Source organism: Schistocerca americana, chromosome 5 (genome assembly GCF_021461395.2).
Source record: "Schistocerca americana isolate TAMUIC-IGC-003095 chromosome 5, iqSchAmer2.1, whole genome shotgun sequence".
Lineage (NCBI taxonomy): Eukaryota > Metazoa > Arthropoda > Insecta > Orthoptera > Acrididae > Schistocerca > Schistocerca americana.
This window is the reverse complement of record NC_060123.1, coordinates 387,462,569-387,482,440: the sequence shown is the minus strand read 5'-3', so window position 1 is coordinate 387,482,440 and position 19,872 is coordinate 387,462,569. Positions and strand designations below refer to the sequence as shown.

Below are 19,872 nucleotides of genomic sequence, written 5' to 3'. Positions count from 1 at the left end.
CATTTGGTCTACTATGATATAACTTATTTTGGTATTCTTCTTTCTTCCATTCCATCCACGTGTAAGACTCATCTTTCTTGATTTTCATTTAGTCTGGCTTTAGTTTTAAAAAGATTCAGTTCTCTCTGCACATGGTAATTTTTAAATCACTCCCATTTTATGCATCCTGTTTTGATATAAGGATCTCATTTCTGATCCTTATACCTTGCCAACATATTTAGTATTCATCACCCAAGCCTCTGAATTCTGCAGTAATTTTAGCTCAGTCATCACTTTATAAAATTTAATTATTGTTTCTTTTCTCACTTTCCTAGATAATGCTCTTTAGATTGTTTCACATATGGCCTCGTATTTTTTCAGTTTGTGATCAGTATGAAAATCATTTTTTTAAAGTTATATCACAGCTAAGGTATTGGAAGTGAGCCACTTGTTTGGTAAGTCTATTACCTATGACAGGGCTTTACGGAAAATGTGCTCCATGAGCAGGTGGTAAGCACAGGCTTTCAAGCAGCGAGTGTTGTATCCCCTACATCATCATAGGGTATGGTACTGGAGACTTGCATAACATGAAAATCTGCTCTGAGGGAAATGCTTGTAGAAATGTAAAATGTCTTTTTATTCCCCATTGCATTGCAGATCAATTACTTCAAGCTGCAGATTGTGTGAACTTTTCATTTACCCATTCAGTTGTGCTGTGGATCATGCTATACTTCCCAACAAGACTGCTGTTCTGTCTGTAACCATATAAACTAATCAATTCCATGAAAAACCTACATTCTCAACACTTTCTTCAACACTGCTAAGAATGCCACATCCAGCTGTCTACCTTTGATCTCTACCATTTCACAGAGCATTAAAGAACATGCAACAAACTGTTTACAAAGATTCTGCAAGCTGGCAATGACTCTCTTCTGCCTTGATCTGTGTGGGTTGTATGATTGTCATGTTTGATAACTGCGTGACAGAAACTGTTCAAACTGAAGCAGACATAAATGTTCAGCTACAGTTAGCAAGTATTTTTTTCTTTTTTATTAAAACACCAAACGTGAAACGGTGCATAGACTTTGCTAAAAGCAGTGTGATTTTGAAGTTCACCTGAATCACATCCTCTTTGACTTTTCTTCCTCTTCTACATCTTGCTGAAAGAGTTCCCTTTTAAATTTTAACATCTCTTATACGCTTAGGTACTTTACATTTTCTGTGTCTGGTTGTTTGATGTGGGAAGATCTGTAGTGCCTTTGTAAAGTGACTTCCTGAAGGTATTCAGTGTCTTATGATACACTAAACATTTAGAAAACCAAATTTTTTGTTCAAAAAGATAAGACTTATTAAAATATTCTGTGATATTATGCCAAGATTGGAAAAACCAACATTTGATCCATATGTGTGAAGGACATATTCAAAGGGGGTTGTAGCTTTTCTGAAGGTGCACTGCACATCCTGGCTCACTACAGTAATGATTAGGCTAGTATAGAGAGCTGCATTAAACCAATCTTTGAACAGAAGACAAAAATAAGAACAAAATAACGGACCATATCCTCTAATATTTTAGTAAGTGTGACACTTTTGTCCATGAAAGTTTACAATTTACAAAAAGATAAGATTCCTTGCATGTGGATTGAATTTCCAAGACAGTGTCAGTGTTACACAATGCAGGCTTACCATTATTGCTGTTAGAGGGCACTGCTGTCTAAACTAACCGTCAGCCCATTTCACAACAGCCACTTCTCTCATGTTGTTGCAGCCACACACTGCATGCACATTTCCCTGATTCCCCTCCATGCCACAACCACTCTGCTCACAAGCAAGAGCCTGAACATGTGCAAGTGCTCATGCGATTGTTAAGCACTGATTTAAGGTTATCAATCACTCGTCTGTATTAGGATATCCCCTTGTTTATTGGCTTCAAATTTTTTTAACCAAAACACCAGTTTTTCATTTTATTATGAAATGTGTGTGTATAAAATTTTTTGGTTATCGGAATGTATTAACTCATGCCAGCTTCAAGATGGACATGTTCAAATTTATTGTCCATGCTACCACTACATGCATCTGCAGGTCATTACAGTAGCATTCAATCACATGAATTATGCAGTGCCAGGCCATGGAACATCAAATAACTAATCATAAATTGCCTGTTATTCAACAAGTTTTTTATATTTTATTTTGTAACATTCAAGAAGTGAAATTAACTTTCAGTGAAGATGTGAATCTTGTAATTATATTATTGGAAGAAAGTAAGAATTCCAACCAGATATCTTCCCAGTTGTAATAAAAAATGTACTGGCTTGCATTAAAAATGGAGACAGCTGCAGAATAATATAAAAATGCTAAACAATATGCCAAACAGTATTGTTAGCCACTGGAAGACATATTTAAAAAGAATTTGGACAATTTATTTGATATTGCAAATGACAATGATCCACAAGCTATTGGAAACAAGAGCATAGAGTCATCTTACTGTGACAAAGAGTCAGGAAGAGTAGGTTAATTTGCAGATAGTGGTGTCATAATCAAATTTAACTTGTAATATGTAATTATAACAGGTAATAGAATTTTAATTGGGTAGCATATTTTTGAAAAACCTATTTCTTAATAAATCACTCCAACTGCACATGCCCCACACCATTACAGAGCCCCCACCAGCTTGTACAGTCCCCTACTGACATGCAGGGTCCATTCATTCATAAGGTTGTCTCCATACCCTTACACATTCATCCATTCAATACAATTTGAAACATAAGTAAAAATTATCAATATACTGTAATGTTACATGCAACTCAGGAAGACAGAACTACAAAAGTTGAAGATGAAACAATACTCATCCAACCAGGCAACATGTTTCCAGTCATCAACAGTCCAATGTAGGTGTTTTCGGGCCCAAGTGAGGTGTAACGCTTTGTGTCATGCAATCATCAAGGGTGCACAAGTGGGCCTTCATCTTCAAAAGCCCATATCAGTGATGTTTCATTGAATGGTTCATACACTGACACTTGTTGATGGTCCAGCATTGACACCTGCAGCAATTGGTAGAAGAGTTACACTTAAATCATGATGAACGACTCTCTTCAATTGTCATTGGTCCTGTTCTTGCAGGATCTTTTTCTGGCCACAGCAATGTCAGAGATTTGATATTTTACCGGATTCCTGATATTCACGGTATACTCATGAAATAGTCATACGGGAAAATATTCACTTCATTGCTACCTCAGAGATGCTGTGTCTCATCGCTCATGCATCGACTATAACACCATGTTGAGATTTAACTCTTGATAACCTGCCATTGTAGGAGCAGTAAGCGACTTAACAACTGTGCCAGACACTTGTTGTCTTATAAAGGCATTGCCCACAGCAGCCCCATATTGTGCCTGTTTACATATCTCTGTATTTAAATATGCATGCTTATAGCAGTGTCTTTGGTGCTTCAGTGTAGTTTTCTTGCCATCATGAAAATTTTAAACAGGATTCCCAAAATCCAAGACGGTAAGAATAATGTTTCAGATCACAAACCGTTCCGACATACCTTGTCTCGAAAACCTTAGTGAAATGTGAAAAATATTAATGCCAATAATGTGCAGTGTGGTAAAAATAACATGGAAAAGCTGTTTAATGCTTAATATATTAATGGGATGCTTGAATACCATGAACACATAGAGCCCTCTATAATATTTCATGGACGAATACCTAATAAGTAATTAAAAATAAGGCCGCCTGGTGCAGTGCATCAGGCAAGGTATTTGGGAAGAGCAAGCTGCAGGATAAAATGTTTTTATTGTGATAAGAACTGATAATGTATGTGGAAGATGAGAATGATTTTATCGATGTTTCAGTGTTTATCACAATGAATTATGCTAAACCCTAACTATTGCCAAAAGTAGTCTCAAAATACCTAATCAAGATCTGGTAGTCTTAAAATCACTGCAACAGTACAAAATGAAAGATGCAGTTCTTTGTAGAGCAGTATTCAATAAATGTAGCACATTTGTTATTTTTCAGAAGGATTGTTACTCTTTCAATCTTTAGTGTTGGTACTGATGTGCCAAGAAAAATTAAATTGGTGGGTTATTCAGAGCGGGCAACTCAGCACACAGAATAGAGATATGTCTGCCACTGACTGGTACTTCATGATAAATTTCTCATCTGCAGCTAGATACAGCTTTACTCCAGGATTACTCCCACACAGGAATGAGTAATTTTTCATATGTAGAAGCCAAACAGTTAGTATGATGAAAGTAGTTAATAATATAATAGTTAATAATATAGCTGAAAGAGCAGTTAAGTTAATTTAGGGTTTTCATGGGTTGTTAAGTGTAGAAAAAAGAACATCATTGAAGGCTATACACTAAGAGAAAATTGGGAAACACTGAAGGAAAAAGATGTATAGTAGATATAAATCACAGAACATACATCTCCAGCAGAAGAAATCAACAGTATGGTGATATAAAACATATTAAATACCCCATTAATTTTAAATTAAAACAATGGAAACTCCATGTAGGAATATCAACAATGTAGGAAAAAGACAGATTGCTACTTACTGAAAAGATTACACATTAAGTTGCAGACATGTGCAATTAAAAGACACTTACCCATAAGCTTTTGGCTGCAGCTTTCATCAGAGAAAATGAAACACACACCACTCATTTACAGAAGGAAGCACATGTCATGCACACATGACTGCAAACTTGTGTGAGTGTATGGCAAATTGTTTTTCTTTTTCCGACAAAGATTGTGGATTAAATTTGTAATCTTACCCTCCCATAAAGTACTCATTCTTTGAACAAATTTTTAAAACTTTGAAATGATTAAGACTTCAAAAGAAGAACTTTTTTTACTTATCTTGATTATTTTGTTGTTGTTGTTGCTGGCTCAAAATCTTGTTGTGTCTAGGAGTACATTCTGACTGCTGAAAATTTTGATTTAACATTGCGGTTTCTTGAAGAGAAAATAACTGATGAAGAGTTCCTGTTGCTATGAACATCTTTTTATTTTATCCCACTCTTCTAAATCACACCAACTTTATAATTTCCACTTTCCAAAAATGAATAATTACATTGACAAACTGCCTATTGGCTTCTGTCTCGGGTTCTTCGGCCGACGTTCATCTAATGATTTTTCTGACGTTTCGCCAGCACTAGTGGCTGGCATTGTCAAAGCTTCACCCTCCATTGCCGGTGGTGAAGGAGAGGGTGAAGCTTTGACAATGCCAGCCACTCGTGCTGGCGAAACGTCAGAAAAATCATTAGATGAACGTCGGCCGAAGAACCCGAGACAGAAGCCAATAGGCAGTTTGTCAACAAGTGGCCACGAAAGCCTTAACAATTTTGTAATAATTACATTGTTGGTGTCAAATTTATAAAAATTTCTACTTCCACCTGAGGCATTCCCACTACTACTTAAGTCAGGGCATTACTTAAATAGAACTTGATGGATGAGTGGTTAGCTCAATGGAATATCATGCAAAGGGGCCCGAGTTCGATTCCCTGCTGGATTGGAGATTTTCTCTGCTCAGGGACTGGGTGTTGTGTTGTCTTCATCATCATCATCATCATCTCATCGCCATTGGCACACATGTTGCCAAAGTTGCATCAACTAAAAAGACTTGCACCAGGCAACCGGTCTACCCAATGGGAGGTCCTAGCCACACAAAAGAAGGCTACTACTTACATTCAGCAGTACTCACAGGTTCCAATGAGTTTACAGACTTTCTTGACAGAGAAGAATCTTTACCAAATTATATCTTTATTTCATAAATAAATCCAAAAATAAATTTAATAATTAGCGTTTGATTGTGCAATTAATAATACGAATTTTCAGTTTGCCAGAAATTTTGTAATTTCAATTATTCTTTAAAGAAGAGTAATTTTAATTGTTAGTACATATCTATGGTTACAAGTTAATTTCTTTTTTTATACATTTTAGCCTGAAATATAATACATTGTATACAAAATCATATTAATTTTTTTAATGAAACAGCTGAGATAATTGTAACCTACATCAAGAATAAATAGTATACATGGTATCGGTTATCTCTATTTTTTAAAAAAGTTAATGTCAGAGGAGGATGATTCATTATAAAGCTTATGTGTAAGTGTCTTTTAATTGTGCCTGCTTGCAACTTAATGTGTAATATTTATGGTAAGTAGCAAGTAGTAATCTGTCTTTTCCCACACTATTAATTTTAAATTCAGTTTTTTGTTTAAAGAGCATCATATTAAACATACTTGACATTTAATTTTCACTCACAAGTTGGCACAGATTATCGTTATCCAGTTGTGATGAAATTTCATTACTGGATGCTTCTCACCAAATGTAAAAAAAATTGTGGTGGGCAGGGGGGGGGGAGGCACAAAGTATTAATTATTAAATTTTTTTCTAAAAGACAATGAACAATGGACACCATAATTTATATCCATCCATGGATATTAGACACACTCTTCTCTTTTGACATTGACTCAGCTATTTATAATACACCTACACAGTTCTTAGTACTAGTAGTGTCTCCTTGTTGTTGTGGTCTTCATTCAGTATTCTGTGCTAAAGGTCTCATCTGTGCATAACTATTGCAAACTACATCCATTTGAACCAACTTATTGACCCCCATACTCTCTCTTATAACCAAACTATCTATTCCTTCATGACTCAGAATGCATCTTATCAACTAATATCTTCCTTCACATGAGTAGCCTCGTAAATTTATTTTCTCTCCAGTTTGATTCATTATCTCTCCATTTATTATTTTGATCTACTAATCTAATTTTCAGCATTCTTATGAAACACTGCATTTAAAAAGCTTATATTCTTTATTTCTATACACTACTTACAGTCCACATTCCACTTACATTTAAGAGTCCACTACAGGCAAATACTTTCAACAAAAATTTTGTAACACTTAAATTTACAAGGGTGAGCTGAAAATTAGTACCTCTATCTTTTTATGTCAAAATTCTTAAAGCTTTCTAAATAAAACAAATATTATTAACATTTCATCTTTATTCATCATGTCTACATATTTATTTCTCAACGTAGTTATCCTGGTGATGGACACATTTCTCCCAATGAGAGTTTATTGATATTGTCACAGTACAATATGTGACTTTGTTGGCAGAGCCAGAACCTCACCTTTGCTTGCACAACTACATCACTATTGAAATGAAGTCCTCAGAGGTGTTCTTCATGTTTTGGGAACTTATGAAAAATGGATGAGTTCAGGACTGTATGGAGTCAATAGATGACAGTGAACCCAAGGCATCAGATTTCTGCTGTGTTCTCATGCTGAAGGAGAGGGTGCTCCAAGTCTGGATGAACTCTTCAGATTCAAAATTTGATTACAGCTTGCTGTTTCTCACGCACTGGTATAGTTATGTTACACACTGCGATGTTACATGCTACAATTCAGAGCCATTTAGTGGCAGAGGACTGCAAATGTATAGATATTACAAATAAATGTGTAGAATGTTAATAACACTTGATTTATTTAAATTCTCTTTCTACTGTCAGTCTGCATTTCATGTATTTTTTACTTTGATCACTGTCATTTATTTTGCTACTCAAATAGCTAAAACAATCATCTACTTTCACTGCCTCACTTTCTAATATAATTTGCTCACATAACCTTATTGAATTTGAGTACATTCCATTATCCTTGTTTTACCAATGTTGGTGTTCAACTAACATTTTTTTCAAGACACTGATTAGTCCTTTCAAACATCTTCCAAATCATTTGCTATTTCAGACAGAATTACAATGTAATCAGAAAACTACAAAGTTTTTAATTATTCTCTCTTTACAAATTTCTCTTTGGTTTTCTGTACTTCTCACTCAGTTTACAGACTGAACAATGTGGGGGAAATGCAAAAACTTTATCTCACACCCTCCTCAACTGTTGTCTCTGTTTCACGTTCTTCAATTGTACTTAATGCAGTGTTGCCCCTATACAATCTGCAGATAATGTTTTGCTCTCTGTATTTTATTGCTGCTTACATTTTTTCGCCATATTTTAACATAAATTCTGCTGCAGGATGATTCCTTCCATTACTGTCTTTCCACCGGTGTGACTACATAGTTAATACTGATAATGTTTGTTGTTGTTGTTGTTGTTGTTGTCTTCAGTCCTGAGACGGGTTTGATGCAGCTCTCCATGCTACTCTAACCTGTGCAAGCTTCTTCATCTCCCAGTACTTACTGCAGCCTACATCCTTCTGAATCTGCTTAGTGTAGTCATCTCTTGGTCTCCCTCTACGATTTTTACCCTCCACGCTGCGCTCCAATGCTAAATTTATGATCCCTTGATGCCTCAGAACATGTCCTACCAACCGGTCCCTTCTTCTTGTCAAGTTGTGCCACAAACTCCTCTTCTCCCCAATTCTATTCAATACCTCCTCATTAGTTATGTGATCTACCCATCTAATCTTCAGCATTCTTCTGTAGCACACATTTCGAAAGCTTCTATTCTCTTCTTGTCCAAATTATTTATCATCCACGTTTCACTTCCATACATGGCTACACTCCATACAAATACTTTCAGAAACGACTTCCTGACACTTGAATCTATACTCGATGTTAACAAATTTCTCTTCTTCAGAAATGCTTTCCTTGCCATTGCCAGTCTACATTTTATATCCTCTCTACTTTGACCATCATCAGTTATTTTGCTCCCCAAATAGCAAAACTCCGTTACAAGTTTAAGTGTCTCATTTCCTAATCTAATTCCCTCAGCATCACCCGACTGTTTGAAAAAATATCAGTTGAATTGTTATCACATTATCACTAAAAATACCGAATACCATGTAAAACTGTAGCACACACTGTACATATGGCTATGATACCCTTTTAGTTATACATCAAATATCTACCAAATTACTTAATGAATCCAGTGCAATAACTTGTGGTTGAACCTAAGTGCATCACTTTCCTTAAGGAAACTTTTGAAAGGTTTTCCTTCTTAATGTGTTTACACTGTATGCATTAAATTTTAAGAAATATCCTTCTTTAAATTGTCTGCTTTGGTAAACGTTTATATTGATGGGTTCACAACAAATGTAGCTATGAAGTTAATAGTGCTCATTTAGAAAGTAATTAATTTTAAAGGATTCAACATTTGTCAATTAAGATACAAACTACAGCATGAAAATTTGAAGTTTTGATAGTTTTGTGCTATTTTTATTCTTGTTAACACTTAGAATCTTAATTTTTTTACAGGGAGGATGAATTCATTGTTTGGCATATGTGAAGCATTTGCACCATTTATCTATGGACCAATGTTTGCTGCTGTTTATGCCAGTACTCTTAATACAATGGCTGGAGCATTCCTTTTGTTTTCATCTGCCCTTACAGCTCCAGCAATAGTATTTTTTGGGTATGTATAAAAGCTAATGTTTATTTGGGTTTAATATGATAGTTTATTAAGTTGGATTGCTCAGTTTTTCCCCTTTCCTTAAGTTTTACTTTCTTATGTAGCATTTTCCTTCTTTTCCTGCTTTCTTTGAGTGTGTGCTTTAGTTTTCTTAGGTCTGTCCACATTCGTTCCTTTTAATGTGTGTCAGGGCGCTGATGACCTCGATGTTGAGCGCCCATAAGCCCCAACACACCACCACCACCACATCCAGCAGATCTGACTTGTCACCTGAAATATGCGAGTAATGGAGGGAGGAAGAGGGCTAAAACAGATGTAGTGGGATGTTGTGTGCAATATTTACTGCACAGTTTCACTTCTAACATCTTTCTCTAAAGTCTTTCAAAATAATAATGTACCATGCAGATGCAGAGGATGCATGGTCATGATAGACATGGTGTGGGCACATATGGGGAATGTTCAACTAGAAGATTATGTTTTTCAAGGACAATAAGGAACTTGAAACTTCCTGGTGGATTCAAACTGTGTGTCAGACTGAGACTTGAACTTGGACCCTTGCCTTTCACTGGCAAGTGCTCTACAGACTCAGCTACCCAAGCATGACTCACAATCTTTTCCTTCCACCAGTGTGGCTGGTTTTTGAGTTGTGCTTGGGCATCTCAGTCAGTAGAGCACTTGCCTATGAAAGGCAAAGGTCCCAAGTTCAAATCTCAGTCTGGCACACAGTTCTAATCTGCAAGGAGGTTTTGTATCAGTATGCACTCTGCCGCAGAGTGAAAATTTATTCTGGAATATTGACTTTCATTCTTTTCATGTAATAAGTTGGGGATGCACAGGTTCATTAAGAGCCTCCATATTGTAGAACAGGCTAAGTGAAGCTGGATGTGCATGTCAGTGATATACACAATTCCTCTCCATTTCCCCTTGTGGTACAAACACTGGTAATTGCTGCTACAGTTTTTATTCCAATCAAGATCAAATTGCATTCTTTTTATCTGCCATCATATAATGCTCTGGACGGAGAAATACTGTTTGATCTTCTAAAGAACCTCACCTGCCCATTACTTATGTGGGTTCCCTTCTTCTCTTCTTTAATGTATGGCTATTATGACGGGTTTCAACTGGAGGCTCTCCACTGTGTCCTGCTCTTAGTGTCTTCCTCCATCTGTTTATAAGTTCATCCTCTCATAATCCCTTTCCTAGCTTTTCCTATCATTCCTGCCACTTTTCCCTCTGAAATTCTTGTTGCAGACAGTTCTTACATAGTATATCACCCAGATAAGATTTTTTGCTGCTCGTGATCACTTCCAGTAATCCTCTTTCTTCACATATTTTCCTATTCTGAAGTCTATCAGTCCACATCACCTTAAGCATTCTTCTCTATAGCCATATTTTAAAACTTTATAAATACCTTTCTTCTTCCTTTTTAACTGCCCATGAATCACTGCTGTTCAACACTACACTCCACACATAACATTTAGCAAATCTTTTCCTCAGCTCCATTAGAATTCTTTGTGTTGTTAGTAACTGCTTCACCTTTTCAAATGCTCTTTTTGCCTCCTTATTTCTGCAGTACACCTTTCATTCCTCATCATTAAACTTCCGAGGCACAGAAAGGATTTTACTTGCTCTATATTTTTCCATCCAAGAATATGTTAACTGGTGTTTGCTTCTTGCATATTCTCATCACTTTTGCCTTTCCTATATTTCTCACCCTCCCCCCATGAACCATGGACCTTGCTGTTGGTGGGGAGGCTTGCATGCCTCAGCGATACAGATAGCCGTAATGTAGGTGCAACCACAATGGAGGGGTATCTGTTGAGAGGCCAGACAAATGTGTGGTTCCTGAAGAGGGGCAGCAGCCTTTTCAGTAGTTGCAGGGGAACAGTCCAGATGATTGACTGATCTGGCCTTGTAACACTAGCCAGAACGGCCTTGCTGTGCTGGTACTGCGAACAACTGAAAGCAAGGGGAAACTACAACCATAATTTTTCCCAAGGGCATGCAGCTTTACTGTAGGGTTAAATGATGATGGCGTCCTCTTGGGTACTGCTTACTGCCTACAGGAAAATCAAAGAGATCTTTGCAGAAAAGAGGATCACCTGTATGAATATCAAGAGCTCGGGTGGAAACCCAGTTCTAAGCAAAGAGGGGAAAGCAGAAAGGTGGAAGGAGTATATAGAGGGTCTATACAAGGGTGATGTTCTTGAGGACAATATTATAGAAATGGAAGAGTACGTAGATGAAGATTAAATAGGAGATATGATACTGCGTGAAGTGTTTGACAGAGCACTGAAAGACCTAAGTGGAAACAAGGCCCCAGGAGTAAACAACATTCCATTAGAACTGCTGACAGGCTTGGGAGAGCCAGGCCTAACAAAACTCTTCCATCTAGTTAGCAAGATGTATGAGACAGGTGAAATACCTTCAGACTTCAAGTAGAATATAATAATTCTAATTCCAAAGAAAGCAGGTATTGACAGATGCGAAAATTACCAAACTATAAGTTTAATAAGCCACAGCTGCAAAATACTAACACAAATTCTTTACAGATGAATGGAAAAACTGGTAGAAGCTGACCTCGGGGAAGATCAGTTTGGATTCCATAGAAATGTTGGAACACGTGAGGCAATACTGACCTATTGCTTATCTTAGAAAATAGATTAAGGAAAGGCAAACATATGTTTCTAGCATTTGTAGATCTAGAGAAAGCTTTTGACAATGTTGACTGGAATATTCTCTTTCAAATTCTGAAGGTGGCAGGGGTAAAAGACAGGGAGCGAAAGGCTATTTACAATTTGTACAGAAACCAGATGGCAGTTATGAGAGTCGAGGGGCATGAAAGGGAAGCAGTGGTTGGGAAGGGAATGAGACAGGGTTGTAGCCTATCCCTGATGTTATTCAATTTGTATATTGAGCAAGCAGTAAAGGAAACGAAAGAAAAATTCAGAGTAGGTATTAAAATCCATGGAGAAGGAATAAAAACTTTGAGGTTTGCTGATGACATTGTAATTCTGACAGAGACAGCAAAGGACCTGGAAGAGTAGCTCAACAGAATGGACAGTGTCTTGATGGGAGGATATAAGATGAACATCAACAAGAGCAAAATGAGGATAATGGCATGTAGTCGAATTAAATCTGGTGATCCTGCAGGAATTAGATTAGGAAGTGAGACATTTAAAGTAGTAAAGGAGTTTTGCTATTTGGGGAGCAAAATAACTGATGATGGTCGAAGTAGAGAGGATATAATATGTAGACTGGCAATGGCAAGGAAAGCATTTCTGAAGAAGAGAAATTTGTTAACATCGAGTATAGATTTAAGTGTCAGGAAGTCGTTTCTGAAATTATTTGTATGGAGTGTAGCCATGTATGGAAGTGAAACATGGACGATAAATAGTTTAGACAAGAAGAGAATAGAAGCTTTTGAAATGTGGTGCTACAGAAGAATGCTGAAGATTAGATGGGTAGATCACATAACTACTCAAGAGGTATTGAATAGCATTGGAGAGAAGAGAAATTTGTGGCACAACTTGACAAGAAGAAGGGTTCGGTTGGTAGAGCATATTCTGAGGCATCAAGGGATCACCAATTTAGCATTGGAGGGCAGCTTGGAGGGTAAAAGTCATAGAGGGAGACCAAGAGATGAATACACTAAACAGATTCAGAAAGATGCAGGGTGCAGTAAGTACTGGGAGATGAAGATGTTTGCACAGGATAGAGTAGCGTGGAGAGCTGCAGCAAACCAGTCTCTGGAATGAAGACCACAACAACAACAACATATTTCTCATCCTTCCATACTCCTTACTACTTCTTACTATACCCCTCAACATCTTCTGTAGCTCTTCTTATGATTCTGCTAGCACTACTTGATCATCTGTGAATTTTATATCCATTGTCCTTTCTCCTCAAGTTACAATTCCCCTTGCATCTTCTATGGCCTTACCTATCAGTTCTTCCCCACGTATGTTGAATATTCCTTGCTTTAGACTCCTTTTAGTCCTCATCTCTTCTATTTCCTCAGTCCTTACTTCAGCTGTCACTTCTTGTCTTTTGTACATCTCCTTTATTACCCTTCTATCATTTCAGTCTATACTAACACCTTCCAAAATTAACAATAGTATATTCTTGTTTTTTATTTTATTTCCACTCAAAAAGATTCACATTAACACTGAATGAAGTATGAAAAAATACAAAGTCTCATAACTACAGAAAACATACATATAAGTCTCATCAGTGAGCATACAGTAAGTAAGTAAACATAAATGAGGCTGAGATTCTGACACATCAAGCTCATGTTTGTTTGTATGGTTTTTTGGTATGTGTTTCTGACACGATTAAATAAAATCAAGCTTATATTGGGCTATTTGCGTACATGGCACAGCACTTGTTGCACCCACTGCCTATTCAGGTTGTGAGGTGGCCTCTCTAGGCAATCCATGGATGCACTTGTATCATGTGCTGTTTGATTACACTTGCTCATATTATAGAGTTACTACACAGCTGACTTAGTCAGAAGCCTCTGTCTCATTGATAAAAGAACTATATCCTTCTTTCTTCATTTCTATCCCTCTTCCTCTAAACATTCTCACACATCCTATAGCGTCTCTTGTTCCATTGCCTTTCTGAACATGAACTTGTCTTCACCCATATTTTCCTAATTTTTCTTTCCATTCTCATTGGTATGACTCCTTAGAGCATTTTTAAAATAAAACAAATTGTGCTATAGTCTTTGTATTCTTTTACATTCAATTTTTAAAGTGAAGGTATTAGAATGAACTCAAACAGCTCTTGATGCCAAATTTCTGTGACATAAGCTCTGTTTACTACCTCTGTCATTTGGCTACTGAAATTCAACCTAAGACTTTCAGTGCTTCCGATGGTATTCTATCACAGGCTAGTGATTTCTTATCTTGGAACTCCTAAATTGTTTTTTTTTTTCAATATCTTGGGATGTTGGTCTTTTTCATTCTGTTCCCCTTCATTTTTCAAAACCAATCTAGTGTTATCCATCTGTGAGTCATATGACTCTTCCACATAATCCACCCAAACTTTCTTCTCCTCTTCTATACGCACTGCCTTCTTCCCATGATTATTTAACTTTCATCGTTTACTTATTTCTCTTATATGTCTTTGAGTTAAGGACTCAATGTTCTGTGCATTTCTTCCAATTTTCCTTTTTTTCTCATTCTTCTATTTCCTTGTATTGTTGCCTCATCCAATCCTCTCTTGCCTGATCAGTTAACTTTCTTATTTCATTGTTCAGTTTTCTGCTCTGTCTTCTGCCTTCTTCCAAACTGTCATTTTTCCATATCCTGTGCCCATCTATTTTATCAAGCATACTTCCTGTTATCAATTCTTTCTGATTTCTTGTTCTATTAACATTTCCAGTATCTATCTCTAATACTTCCAACACCAAATTTTTAACAATTTTCATTTTTCAGTGACATCTGCACTTTGCTTTACATGCTCCAATCTATTTTTGATTAAGTGACTGTACTCTTTCTTAAAGTTTTCATAATTGATTTTCTCACTATCCCATTTCTCTATCTGTTGCTTTTTCTTAATATCCTTTGTATGGTCTGTATCATCATTTGCACCTGGAAAGTTTTTTGCTATTTAAATGCCATTTTTGTATCTCTACTGTTTGATTAAAGCACACTCTGTTTGATATCTAGCAAAATCAGCTGGGACTTTCCATGTATATAATCTTCATTGATGGTGCTAGACTCAAGTATTAGCAATCTAGTGATCAAATCATTCACATAGGACTATCAGGTTTTCTCCAAATCCATAACCTCCAACTACATTTTTTCTTCTTCCCTATTCCCATTTTCTTCACAGAATTCCTCAGTCTGCTCGTATATTTTGTCCATTTTCTCTTTGTTTCCATCTGATGTTGCCATATAAACTGGAATAATGAATAATCAATGTATCCACAGGGTTCCTCTATAACTTCACTGGTAACTTTCTGTCACTAACTGGAATAGCCCTCACTATGTTCTTGTCTAGATGTCTCCTGTATATTACTCCAACTCTATTTTCCCTAGATTTTGATCCTATTTGAATTACGTTGTACTGCCAGATTCAAATTCTCCTTCTCCTTCCCACTGAACATTGCTAAACTTAAAAGACTGATATTCTGTCTCTCCATTTCTTTCTTCATGTTTTCTAATTTTCCTTTCTTATTCATCATCTTCATATTCTATGCAGCACTCATCAATAGAGATTTTTCCCTTTTCCTCCTCTTATCCTGATATAATTCAGAGTATAGTTTTTATGGGTAAGTGCCCACCCAGAGATCCAATTGTGGGCCTATTTTGGAGTATCTCTTCTCAGGAACAACCTTACTTGAGAGTACAGTCCAGTGGGTCTGGGGATACCATATGAGTCTTTAACATGGTGATCTCCCTTGCCTTCCATATTTTGTGCCATTGGCCTTGTCAGGTTTATCCATCTTTATGAGTGATTTCTCATTCTAAGGACAAGAGAGTGCCCTGCCTTCTACCTGCTCATCAACTCTCCTAGGAGGCTGTTGACACTTGGCAGAAGAGGTTTCCTTATCCTGGGAGATATTCAACCCATGAGTCATTAGCCGCTTGTGAGGCAAGAGTTGCCCCATTCTCTACTATTTGTAGGTGACATTACAAATTTCCTTTCATCAAGTCTAGGACAAAATGGCTTTCCATAGACTCTCCAGTACCTTCAGAAAAGTGGGCTCTCATCTTAATGTGATAGGTTATGAGACACACTTACTATCTGTACCAAGGGGTGAGTGATTGAGAGAGGGCACCTCCCTTGCAAGTTCAAGAAATTGACTTACTTCAGGCTATATCAATAATCTCCCATTCTACCCTCATGCACTTGCAGATACTACTCATTAGATAGTGTGCACTTGTTTACACTTCAGTGACCAGTTTACAGTCTGGATCCATCTCAGAAACAGAGCCGTGTGTGACAAGAAGTCACAAAAAATAGGTGATCATCTAGTCACTTTGGCATTATACATCGATTTGGATATATATGGTCATCAAGATGGTGTTCAAGAAATGATGGATCATATCAATAGTGTGATTTATCAGGCCACTATAATCTAGTAAACGGTTTAGTAGATAACTCACTATTTAGGAAAACACAGAAAGCCACTATGCAAATAGGATGAGGCAAGTGGCTCTGCATCAGTTATAATGTAGCTTTTCAGCAGAAAATTGATCATAAGCACAAAATGACAATAAACAGAACAAGAAGGTATATCAGAAAGGTTAACTGAATTTCATTGACAGTCCCACATCTCATACAAAGCAAGGCAAGATCAGCACACCTCCTGTTACTGCCAAATAAAAGAATTGCATCTTGGTGGATATGCAGGTTAAGATCCAAGCAGCTGCACTACATTATTGTAATATCACCATTTCAGTCACGCAAAGTCCAAAATCCCAGGACATCTGCATTAGTGTGAAGATGGAAAAGTTTAGCTTCTTTAGCAATGTAAAATTATCTGTTCTCCATGTGGGGGCTGGAACCCACTCAGTCTGTGACAAAAGGAATAGCCTCTGGACCAGACCAAATCCACTAGGCCATGCTGTTTTATCTTTGTTGGAGACATTAATACATAGGCCCTAGTTGTTTTATAAAACTTGGTCTGTTGAACAGTATCCTGACACTTGGAGAAAGGCAGTTATGTTTCCTCTTCTGAAATTTACTGAAAAATATGGCACAGTGGTTGACACTGGACTCACATCTAGAAGAAGCAGGGTTTAAATCCCCATGACAATCCAGATTTATGTTTTTCATGAATTCCTCATCTTAATTTAAGATAAATCTGAGGAAGGTTCCTATGAAAAGCACATGGCTGTTTGCTTCCCTCACCTCTTCTAGTCTAAGGTTGTGTGCAGTATTGAATGACTTCATTGTAAACTGGAAAAGAAACGTAATTGTACCTTTTTCCTTGTTGAAGTCCGGTGAGGATCATTATCATTTCAAAGAGTTGTGCAGTTATCTGCCTCATCTGCAGCAGGTCAAAGATTCCTGAGCAAGTGATCAACCACAGCACTGTAGGAGTTTTTGTACCCCAAAACCTTGTGTGCTGCTTTGACCATGGGTGCAGATATTTTCACTCCTCATTTAATAACATTATCCTACAGGAAAGGATGACCATTCAAGAATATTTCCTATTCCAAAATCCATTAGTTGTTTTTCTTTCCTTTAATTTCATGCCAGAAAAAAAAGAGTTGAAAATCATGAGTGTAAGTTCTGAATTCATAGTTTTCTGGGTCTCATGGCTGCATTTAACAGCCAAATCGCTTTTGAATCCAAGTTCAGTTGAACAGAATACATAGAATCTTGTGGAATTGGGAAGATATAAAAACAAATCTTCTGGGACTTTCAGCCTTCTCAGTCTTTTGACCAAGCTCTTCTCAATCACTGTCAAGTGGTTACCAAGACATTGCCGTTATATAGCCACACTGCTGGTTGTGACATCACTGGTGCTCTCTTCCTCACCATTTATGGCATTGTCTTTGTCCCGCATCTGTTGCACTGGCTTCAACCTCCCAATGGTCAGGGCCCCAGCTGTTATCTTTGTTGATGGTATTTTCAGATATTTTTATTTCTAGTGCTTCTTTTATGATTCTATCCCAGAATCCCTTCAAACTTATAATGAAATATTTTTCAGTGAATATAATTTGGTGTTGATTTTCTAAAGTGTGTTCTGTAATGGCTGATTTTTCAGGACAGCCTCAGCATAAGCACCTCTTGTGTTCCAACCAGCATTGCGCCTCAGTGCATACTGTTTGGTCAGTGTCATAACAGCCACACTGAAATGATATTTTGTACACTCCAGGATGTCAAGCAAGGCCAATAAACCACCCATTTCTACTTCCTTGTTTAACTAATGAGGCCGAAGTATCACTTTACTGTGCCTTCGTATTCTGACAAATCCAGAACTTGGAAATGCTAGTTAAAAGTTGGTATCACATAAACTGTCTGAGATCTGTTGAGTTGGCTTTACAGTCATATTTACGCAGGAATTACTTCACTTTTTGTTCAACCACTTCAAAACATACCTTTTTATTTTGATATATTTGTTTAAAATATCATGATGTTAAAAACAGTCTGCAATTACCCTGATAGTCTACCATCTGATCCCTCAAAATTTTTGTTTTTGTGCATTTCAAATCTCCTTTTTTCTTAATTTTTCAAGTTCTTTTTGGTGTATTTACATGCAATAAGCTTCAGTGTTACAGTATGCCACCTTTAGTTCCCTAGATACAGCAAATACATTATACAAAAATATAATTATATAAAAATATTTATAAATTATAAAGTATAACATCATAATATCTTTAGTTAATTTTTTTTTAATGATCGTACATCAACTACATTAGACTGAACCAAGTGAAAAACACATGTGAATGTGTCTAGCATAGTATCAAAAACAATAGTAAAGGACTATGATATGGGTTTAGTAAGAGCAGTATGTACATAGGTGCATACATATGAATGGATGTACATAGGGTTATACAGTACAGTCTCAAACTTATCAGGCTATATTAATCTTACAGGAAGGACTGAGTCAATCACATAAAACAATTCCATGCTGTGGTGTGTATTGCATCACTTGCATGGTGTGGGGGATGATTATGTAATAAAAGACATTTAGTTAAGGTAGAATGCTGAAGATTAGATCGGTAGATCACATAACTAATGAGAAGGTATTGAATAGAATTGGGGAGAAGAGGAGTTTGTGGCACAACTTGACGAGAAGAAGGGATCGGTTGGTAGGACATGTTCTGAGGCATCAAGGGATCACAAATTTAGCATTGGAAGGCAGCGTGGAGGGTAAAAATCGTAGAGGGAGACCAAGAGATGAATACACTAAGCAGATTCAGAAGGATGTAGGTTGCAGTAGGTACTGGGAGATGAAGAAACTTGCACAGGATAGAGTAGCATGGAGAGCTGCATCAAACCAGTCTCAGGACTGACGACCACAACAACAACAACAGTTAAAATTTAGTCACTTGGTAGAAAACCTATCTGTATAGGGTAAATATATTGTTAATAGTGCAATAAGTTGTACTCATCTGTGTTCCACTTATTTTATCTGACTAGGCAAATTTGTGAGCTGGAATGGGACTCATTTCATTTCGTTTTATCATCTTCTTGTATATCATTTACATGATGTAGGAATTGTCACAACAAAGTTATCATACTAGTACAAGTACTACAGACATAATCATGGAATATCACTTTCAAGGCATTTTTTAAAAGTACAAATTTAGACATGTAAATTAAAATTTTTGGCAATAAATTTACACACAATCAAAGTACTCATCTACATCATAGAAAGATTTGCTTAAAAGGTAATTTTTAAGCTCAGTCTTAAATTTTACTTCATCTATTATTGCCTTCATGTACACTGGCAGAGCATTGTAGAGTTTTATTCCAAAATAACTTACATGCTTTTGGGTTTGTGTTGCCCTTACCCTTTCTACATACAAATTCTTACCTGTACATGTAGC

The 19,872-nt window shown here is 36.8% G+C and overlaps 1 protein-coding gene across 3 annotated transcripts in view; it reads left to right on the top strand.

Annotated features, from left to right (window-relative positions):
• LOC124615657 (proton-coupled folate transporter-like) overlaps positions 1-19,872 on the top strand; it is a 257,418-nt gene that overhangs the window by 103,165 nt on the left and 134,381 nt on the right. Inside the window, exon 6 of one of the 3 annotated variants that reach the window (XM_047143674.1) lies at positions 9,202-9,358. The exons of the other annotated variants lie outside the window; for them this stretch is intronic. Coding sequence (XP_046999630.1) covers positions 9,202-9,358 — 157 coding nt within the window. The remainder of the gene's footprint in view (positions 1-9,201; positions 9,359-19,872) is intronic. 3 annotated transcript variants of the gene reach the window in all.